The sequence below is a fragment of the Belonocnema kinseyi genome, chromosome 9 (assembly GCF_010883055.1).
Source record: "Belonocnema kinseyi isolate 2016_QV_RU_SX_M_011 chromosome 9, B_treatae_v1, whole genome shotgun sequence".
Lineage (NCBI taxonomy): Eukaryota > Metazoa > Arthropoda > Insecta > Hymenoptera > Cynipidae > Belonocnema > Belonocnema kinseyi.
Window position 1 is genome coordinate 118,770,575 of NC_046665.1, and position 9,611 is coordinate 118,780,185.

The 9,611-nt window shown below is 19.1% G+C and overlaps 2 protein-coding genes across 2 annotated transcripts in view; both read right to left on the bottom strand.

Annotated features, from left to right (window-relative positions):
* Positions 1 to 9,611, bottom strand: part of LOC117180216 (AP-2 complex subunit sigma) — a 31,920-nt gene that overhangs the window by 15,215 nt on the left and 7,094 nt on the right. The gene's annotated exons all lie outside the window — the stretch shown is intronic.
* Positions 1,456 to 9,610, bottom strand: LOC117179619 (tRNA (adenine(58)-N(1))-methyltransferase catalytic subunit TRMT61A-like). Its single transcript, XM_033371613.1, has 4 exons — positions 9,607 to 9,610; positions 8,452 to 8,724; positions 1,755 to 1,921; positions 1,456 to 1,670 (listed from the first exon to the last, which is right to left on the bottom strand). Exons 1-4 carry the CDS (start codon positions 9,608 to 9,610, stop codon positions 1,497 to 1,499), a joined length of 618 nt encoding a protein of 205 aa, XP_033227504.1. The 3' UTR covers positions 1,456 to 1,496.

The following is a 9,611-nucleotide window of genomic DNA, read 5'->3' on the forward strand; positions in this document are numbered from 1 at the left end:
ATTGTTTTTTGGTTTAAAATTTGTTTATTTAGTTAAAAATTCATATTTTTGTTAAAAATTCATTTATTTTCTTGAAAATTTATCTTTTTGGCAGAAAATTATTACCGCTGTTTGAAAATGCATCTTTTTCGTTAAAACTTCATGTATTTTTTTTTAAATTTATTTTTTTTTTAGTTGAAAATTAAATTCTTGCAGAAAAAATATTTTTCTTTTAGTCGAAAATGTTTTTTTAAAAATTCGTTTCTATTTTTCTTGAAAATTCATCTTTTTTAGTTGAAAATTAAATTCTTATGAGAAAAATAATTGTTTTTTGGTTCAAAATTTTTTTATTTAGTTGAAAATTAATATTTTAGTTAAAAATTCATATATTTTATTGAAAATTCATCTTTTTCGTTAAAAAATCATGTATTTTCTTGAAAATTAATTTTTTTTTAGTTGAAATTTCAATTCTTGTAGGAAAATAATTGTTTTTTGGTTTAAAATTTGTTTATTTAGTTAAAAATTCATATTTTTGTTAAAAATTCATTTATTTTCTTGAAAATTTATCTTTTTGGCAGAAAATTATCACTGCTGTTTGAAAATTCATCTTTTTCGTTAAAAAATCATATATTTTCTTAAAAATTTATTTTTTTTTTAGTTGAAAATTAAATTCTTGCAGAAAAAAATATTTTTTCTTTTAGTCGAAAATGTTTTTTTAAAAATTCGTTTCTATTTTTCTTGAAAATTCATTTTTTTTAGTTGAAAATTAAATTCTTATGAGAAAAATAATTGTTTTTTGGTTCAAAATTTTTTTATTTAGTTGAAAATTAATATTTTAGTTAAAAATTCATATATTTTATTGAAAATTCATCTTTTTCGTTAAAAAATCATGTATTTTCTTGAAAATTAATTTTTTTTTTTAGTTGAGAATTCAATTCTTGTAGGAAAATAATTGTTTTTTGGTTTAAAATTTGTTTATTTAGTTGAAAATTCATATTTTTGTTAAAAATTCATCTTTTTCGTTAAAAAATAATATATTTTCTTGAAAATTAATTTTTTTTAGTTGAAAATTAAATTCTTTTAGGAAAAATAATTGTTTTTTCGTTTTGTAAAAAATTATTATTTTTATAATAGTAATTTTTAAATTTAATGTTTGTTCTGGACATTTTTTAGTTGTAAATTCATATTTTGGTTAAAAACTCATAAATTTTAACAAAAATTCATCTTTTTGGTAGAAAATTAAATTAATTAAAAGAATTTTCAACAAAATATTTTCTTAAATTAGTCCTTTTGTTTTTAGTTGAAAATTCAACCATTCTGGTTGAACATTTTTTTTTTTCTGAAGTAAAAATTAAATATTTTATCTAAAAATGTAACAATAAAATGTTAGATTAATAAATATTAAATCTTTCGAGATTTTCGTGACATACCTATTTTTTAGAGAAGAATAATTTAGTATTTAAAAATTCAAATATAAAAATTTGTAAACCTTATTTTTATAAATTCTACAGAATTTGTCAACTGTCGAATACATTTCTTGCGAATTCTGGAGGTAATGTTGCAATAGTTATGTAACCAGTGTGACCTGGCGTAGTTCGCGGTTCCGAGACAGTCAAAATTTTGTTTTCGTCCTGTTTGATTTTGAATTTTCCTTTTTTCTTGGGCGGTTCTGCTCCATTCGTTTCCTCATCCTGAAATTAATTTCAATTTCGAAAAAACCCGGAAATTTTGAAAAAACTTTTATCAAACGAAAATGAACTGGAAATTTAATTTACCTTCATCAAGCTTTCCAAATCTAGAATTGGTATACTTTTATAGTGCACTTGGTATTCTGTTTGCAAATTTTCGTAAGTTTTTATTTCAACGAATCCGTGAGAAGTCAATTTTTCACACGTTCTTTGAACTTGCTCGATACAGGGCGAAAATGAACAGAGTTTTCCACCTGAAAATAAAATTATTTAAAAAAAAATTTCAAATCAAGGAGATTAATTTTCTACCGGAAAATACGAATTTTTAACAGAAAAAAAAACAAACAAACTAGATTAATTTTTAACAACGAGAATTCATTTTTCACCAAAAAACGAACTTAAAAAAATATATATATTTAAATTTTCAAAGAATAATTTTTATATTTCAACAAGAAAATATTTTTATTTTAAATCCAAATATTTCACATTTAAAAAAAAAAAAAAACAAGAGAGAAAAAAATGTGAATCAAATTGTTAATTATCAAGCAAAAAATATGAATTTTTAACTAAAAAAATCAAACAAATTTCAGTCAAATAACTATTTCTTGTAGGAAAAATAATTGTTTATTGGTTGACATTTTTTTTTTAATTCGTTTTTATTTTTTACTTACTTTCCAATTAAAAAAAGATAAATTTTCAACCTGAAATAGAATATTTACATTTTCCTTAAAAAAATTAATTTTGTACAAAAAAAAAAAACAACGAAATTTCAACAAAATAGTTAAATTTTTAACGAATAGTTTTTATATTTCCACACAAACATTTATTTTAAATTCAAAATAGTTTCATTGATAAAAAATATGAATTTTCAATAACATTTTTGTCATTTCAAAACAATTTCCAGTCAAATGATTCACTTTTCAATTAAAAAAGATAAATTTTCAAACTAAAATAGAATAATTATATTTTCATTTGGAAAAATAATCAATTTTTACGAACAAAAAAAAAACGAAATTTCAACAAAATAGTTAAATTTGCAACGAATAGTTTTAATATTTCCACAAAAAATATTTTATTTTAAATCCAAAACAATTTATTTGATAAAAAGGATGCATTTTCAACAAGAAAAGATACCAATTTTCAGTCAAATAGTTGACTTTTCAAGTGAAAAAAGAGAAACTTTCTACCTAAAATAGAAATATTTACATTTTCAAATAAAAAAAAAATTAATTTTTCACCAATACTTTTGATACTTCAATTAGAAAAGATTTTAGATAAAAAAATAAATCGGTTAGGTTTATTTAAAATATTTTATTGACAATTCTTTTTTTTTTGTTTTGTGCAAAATTAATTTTTTTAAACTCAAAACTTAATTTTTGCCATTTTTGGTTGAAAATTCATTTTTTTTTTCAGTTTAAAATTAGATTATTGCAATTTGCAAATTCAATTATATTGTCACAAATTTATTTTTTTTTTTTTTCATCAATTTTTTTTAACTGGTAACTTAACTTTTCCATTTTTAATTGAAAATAGATCTTCTTTAGATTCAAATTTAACATTTTTGTTTCAAAATTATTGTTAATATATTATTATTATTTTATTATAAACATTTGTATAAAAGTTTATCTATTCGATTAAAAATAAGTTGTTTTTTTTTACTGAAAATTAATTTAGTTTCAATTTCTTCTCTTTAGTTGAAAATGTAACTATTTTTTTGGTTTTTTGTTTTATAAAAAATTATTATTTTTTAAATAGAAATTTAAGAATTACATTTTCGTTTAAAAAAAATGTTTAGTTGTAAATTCATATATTGGTTAAAAATCCATGTATTTTCTTGAAAATGCATCTTTTTAATAGAAAAGTAAACTTTTTGTAGGAAAATTAATTATTTATTGGTTAAAAATTCGTATTTTTTCTTGAAAATTTATCTTTTTTGACAGAAAATTATAATAGTTGTTTGAAAATTCATCTTTTTCGTAAAAAATTCACCTTTTTGGTTGCTAAATTTGTTCAAAGCTAGAATAATTTTCAACCAAATCTGATAAAGACAAATTTTCAACCTAAAATTGAATCGTCACATTTTCCTTAAAAAAAATTAATTTTTGTAAAAAAAAATATTTCGTACAAAATGCGTTTTTTTTTTGTTTCGTAAAAAATTATTTTTATAATAGTAATTTTAAAATTTAATGTTCTAAACAATTTTTTAGTTGTAAATTCATATTTTGGTTAAAAGCTCATAAATTTTCACAAAAATTCATCTTTTTAATAGAAAATTTAATTAATTAAAAGAATTTTCAACAAAATATTTTCTTAAATTCAAACAAAAAAGGTTTTTTAGGCAAGAAAGAAAAAGTTAAATAATTGAATTTCAACTAAAAAAAATTCAAACCTAAAATAGAATAGTTACCTTTCAAAAAAAAAAAATAATAATAATTTTTTACTAAAAGGAAACAAACTTTGAACAAAATTCTTTGCTGAAAATTATTTATTTTTTTAAAAATAGAAACTTGAAAATTTCATTTTTATTATAAATTTTTTTTTTATTTAAAAATTCATCTTTTTAATAGAAAATTTAACTTCTGGTTGGAAAATTTATTATTTGTTAGTTGAAAATTCAACCATTGTTTTAAAAATTCATGTACTTTATTGAAAATTTGTATTTTTTGTTAAAAAGTTAATCATCTTGTCCGAAATTTTAACTATTTCGTTAAATTTTTTTTTATCAATGTGATTAAAAATTCATTTCTTTAGTTAAAAATTAATTTTATTTTAACTGTAAATTGAACGATTCTAGTTTGGGTTTGTAAATTTTTTTTAATTCAAAATTTATATATTTTATTAAAACTGTATCCTTTTTGGTTTGAAATTCATTTTTTGGGTATAAAGTAGAATTATTTTCTTTAAAATTTATTTTTGTTGTAGTTAAAAATTAATTGTTTTAACTAAAAATTAAATTATTCTATTATTGGTTTAAAAATCCTTTTTTTATAAAAAAAAATAAATAAACTAATTTATTAAAAATTCGTTTTTGCTCTGGCTGAATATTTGTTTTTCTAAAAATTGAACTATTCTAATTTTTTTTTGAAAATTGATCTTTTTTAGATAAAAATTCAGGCATTTGGTTGAAAATTAAATTTTTTGTTTGTTTAAGATTTATCATTTTAGTTGAAAATTAACTTTAGAAATTCCATTATTTGTTTTGTTTGGTAGAAAAGTGAACTATTTTATTTTTTGTTAAGAATTAATTTCTTTGATTAAAAAAAATATTTAGCTAAAAAATGTTTTTTTTTTTATGTACAAAATTAATCTTTTGGATTGAAAATTTCACAATTTGGTCAAAAGTTCATATTTTTGGTCGAAAATTCATCACTGTGATTGAAAATAATTTTTTTGTTAAAAATTAAATTTTTAACTAAAGATGTAAATATTCCAGTTTTGTAAATTTATAGTTTTTTTTTTTTTTTAGTTGAAAATGTATATATTTTATTGAAACTGTATCATTTCGCAGAAAATGTATATTTTGAGTTTAAAAATTGAATTATTAGGTTGAGAATTCATTTTTTTCTTTGTTAAAATTTTTATTGTTTTAACTGGAAATTTAATTCTATTTTTGGTTTCAAAATCCCTCTTTTTGGATAAAAAAAAAAAACAATTTTGTTGAAAATTCGTTTTTTGTTTTGGTTGAATGTTTTTATTTCTAGAAATTGAACTATTTTCATTTTGGTTAAAAATTGATATTTTTTTGATAAAAATTCATGTATTTTATTGAAAATAATTCTTTTTTTTGTGTAGAAAATTCATCTGTTGGGTTTAAAATTGAATTATTAGGTTGAGAATTCATTTTTTTGTTTGTAAATTTTTTTATTGTTTTTACTAAAAATTTAATTCTTCTATTTTCGTTTTAAAAAAATCCTTCTTTTTTAGATTAAGAAAAACTATTTTGTTGAAAATTCGTTTTTTATTTTGGTTCAATGTTTTTATTTCTAGAAATTGAACTATTTTCATTTTGGTTAAAAATTGATATTTTTTTGATAAAAATTCATGTATTTTATTGAAAATAATTCTTTTTTTTTTTTGTAGAAAATTCATCTTTTGGGTAACTATTTTTATAAAAATTAAACTATTTCAATTTTATTTAAATTTAAAATATTTAAATTTTGGTTAAAAATTGTTTTTTTTTTTTAAATAGATATTTAAGTGTTCCATTTTAGTAATAAAAATTTGTTATTTTAAAAATAATTTTTTTGTTGAAAATTAAACTTCCTGTAAAATAATTTTTTTTTTGTTAAAAATTTGCTTTTTTAGTTGAAAATTCATGCATTTTATTGAAAATTCTTCTATTTGGTGAAAAATTAATCTGCTTATTTGAAAGTTTAACAACTATTTTATTTGTAAATTTATCTTTTTTAGTTGAAAATTTATATATTTTATTTAAATTATACTTTTTTATTAGAAAATTAATCTTTTATGCTGAAAATTCCACAATTTGCTTAAAAATTAATATTTTCAGTTGAAAATTCATCACTGAGTTTAAAAATTCATTTCTTTGTCTGGAAATTAATTTCTTTTTAGTTTAAAAATAATTCTTTTAACTGAAGATGTAACTATTCCAGTTTTTCTTGAAAATTTATATTTTTAGTTAAAAATGAATTAAATTTGCTGAAAACTAATTTTTTTTTGGTGTAAAATTTACTTTTCTAATTAAAAATTGAACATTGGTTTGTAAATTTATCTTCTTTAAATTAAAATTTATATATTTTATTGAAACTGTATCCTTTTTGGTTGAAAATTCATCTTTTGGTTTTAAAATTGAATTATTTTGTTGAGAATTCATTTTTTTTTTGTTAAAAATGCATTATTTACTTAAAAATTTAACTGTTTTGTTTAGGTTGAACATTTATTTTTCCAACACTTGAACTATTCTAATTTTGGTTGAAAATTCTTCTTTTTTGGTGGAAAATTAATCTTTTGGATTGAAAATTCCACTATTTGGTCAAAAATTCATGTTTTTAGTTAAAAATTAGTTTTTCTGTAATTAAAAATAATTAATTAATTAATTTTTTAAAAGTTAATTAATTTGGCTGAAAGAATGTTTTTTGTTTTCTTTAGAATTTACTTTTCTAACTGCAAATTGAACTATTTTATTTTTGGTTTGAAAATTTACTTTCCTAATTGAAAATTGAATTTCGGTTTGTAAACTTATTATTTTTTTTTAATTTAAAATTTATATATTCTATTGAAACTGTATATTTTTTGGAAAAAAAGGGTTTAAAATTGACTAAGAATTTAAAAAATCCATTTTTGGTTGAAAAATCCTTTTTTTAGAACAAAACTTTTTTTTTTTAAATTCGTTTTTGTTCTTGTTTTGGTTTAACATTTATTTTTCCAACATTTGAACTATTCTAATTTTGGTTAGAAATTTGATATTTTTAAAATAAAAATTCACGTACTTTGTTGAAAAGCATTATTTTTTTATTGAAAATTAATCTTTTGGTTTAAAAATTCCACTATTTGTTCAAAAATTAATATTTTTGGTTGACATTTCATCACTGTGATTAAAAATTCATTTCTTTGTCTGGAAATTAATTTCTTTTTAGTTTAAAATTAATTAAATTTGCTGAAAACTAATTTTTTTTCGTTTAAAATTTACTTTTCTAATTGAAAATTGAACTTGGGTTTGCAAATTTATTTTTTTTTTAATTTAAAATTTATATATTCTATTCAAACTGTATATTTTTTGGCAAAAAAGGAATATTTTGGGTTTAAAATTGACTCAAAATTTAAAAAAATCCATTTTTGGTAGAAAAATCCTTTTTTTAGAATAACAAAACTATTTTGTTAAAAAATTCGTTTTTGTTCTGTTTTGGTTGAACATTTATTTTTCCAACATTTGAACTATTCTAATTTTGGTTAGAAATTTGATATTTTTTAAAAAAAAGTTCACGTACTTTGTTGAAAATCATCCTTTTTTTTAGAAAATTAATCTTTTGGGTTGAAAATTCCACTATTTGTTCAAAAATTAATATTTTTGGTTGAAATTTCATCACTGTAATTAAAAATTAATTTCTTTGGCTGAAAATTAATTTTTTTTAAATTGAAAATTAATTTTTTTTTAACTAAAGATGTAAATATTTCAGTTTAGCTTAAAAATTTATATTTTTAGTTAAGAAGTAATTAATTATGCTAAAAATTCGTTTTTTTTTGTTTGTTCCACATTTACTTTTCTTACTGAAATTTGAACTATTCTATTTTTGGTTTGTAACTTTATATATTTTATTGAAATTGTATAATTTTTGGTAGAGAATGTATCTTTTAACTACAAGTTTAATTATTCTATTCTTGGTTAAAAATCCTTTTTTTTATAAAAAAAAACTAATTTTTTAAAAATTCGTTTTATTTTGGTTGAATATTTATTTTTATAAAAATTGCACTATTTTAAGTTGTATTTAAATTTAAATTATTTAAATTTTGATTAAAAATTGTTCTTTTTTAGATAAAAATTCACGTACTTTGTTGAAAATCATCCTTTTTTTTTTTAGAAAATTAATCTTTTGGGTTGAAAATTCCACTATTTGTTCAAAAATTAATATTTTTGGTTGAAATTTCATCACTGTAATTAAAAATTAATTTCTTTGGCTAAAAATTAATTTTTTTCATTAGAAAACTCACCTAAAAAGTGTTCAAAATGTATTTAAAACCCATATTTTTTTTTTGTAAATCTTTAGAAAAATAGGTGATTGTCGATTAAGATTTTAAAAAATGGAAAATTTGGAAAAGCACTGACCCGATTCTTTTAAAGTATTGACAGCAGAGTCGATTGTCAGCCACGGATGCGGCAAATCCAAGAAAATTGCGTCCGCTTTGTGCTTCAACTCATCCCCAAATCCTTCAGCGCAAACATCTCTCTGTTGCACTGTTACAAATTCGCTGATTCCATGAACCTTAAATTCATCTCTCGCTAAATTTACTCGATTTTCATGAAAATCAAACGTGTGCAAGTGACCAGTGGGTCGTATCGTTCGAATCAGAGAATGAGAAAGCGATCCACTTCCTGTTCCTAAAAACAAATCCGAAATTATCGAAAATTCGGAAACAACTTTCTCCTGAAAATTATCTTTTTAATTATAAATTTTATTATTTAGTTGAAAATTTCACGATTTTCTTTTTTAAAAATATCATTTTTGGTTGAAAATTCAACTTTTGGTTTTAAAATTGAATTATTTTGTTGAGAATTCATTTTTTTGTTCATTAAAAATGCACTGTTTAGATAAAAATTTAATTTTTTTGTTTAGGTTGAACATTGTTTTTTCCAACACTTGAACTATTCTAATTTTGGTGGAAAATTAATCTTTTGGGTTGAAAATTCCACTATTTTTATAAAAATTCATATTTGTAGTTGCAAATTAATTTTTTTTTTTAATTAAATTTTATTTAAACATTTGGTTAAAAAATCTCCTTTTTTTGTAGAAAATTAATCTTGATGTTTGAAGGTTCAACTATTTCGTTGAAAATTCGTTTTTTTTGTTTTGTTAAAAAGGAATTTTTTTAAATCAAAATTTCCGTATTCCATTATGTTGTAAAAAATTTTGGAGTTCAAAATTCAACCATTTGGTTGAAACTTCATTTTGTTCTTTTTTTATAATAATTTTTTTAGATATAAATTTATGTACTTAAAATTCGTATATTTTTTTTTGGTAGAAAATTAATAGAAGTGTAAGTATTCCATTTCAGTAATGAAAAAAAAAAAATTTTATTTGAAAATTCATGTTTTTGATAGAAAATTCAACTCCTTGTTAGAAAATTCATTTTATTTAAAATTGGCCATTTTTGGTAAAAAAATCGTTTTTTTTTAAATTATTTTTCTTTTCGAAACTAAATTATTCCATTTTTGTTATAAAAATTGTTTATTTGAAAATGCATATTTTGTTTAAAAATTAACTCATT

Bases quoted from the DNA above. Each gene is read 5' to 3' on its own strand.
- LOC117179619 (XM_033371613.1), bottom strand. The intron at 1,922-8,451 runs GTCAGTGCTTTT...TTTTATTTTCAG, and splicing joins CAATACTTTAAAAGAATCGG to GTGGAAAACTCTGTTCATTT. The intron at 1,671-1,754 runs GTAAATTAAATT...AATTAATTTCAG, and splicing joins ATTTGGAAAGCTTGATGAAG to GATGAGGAAACGAATGGAGC.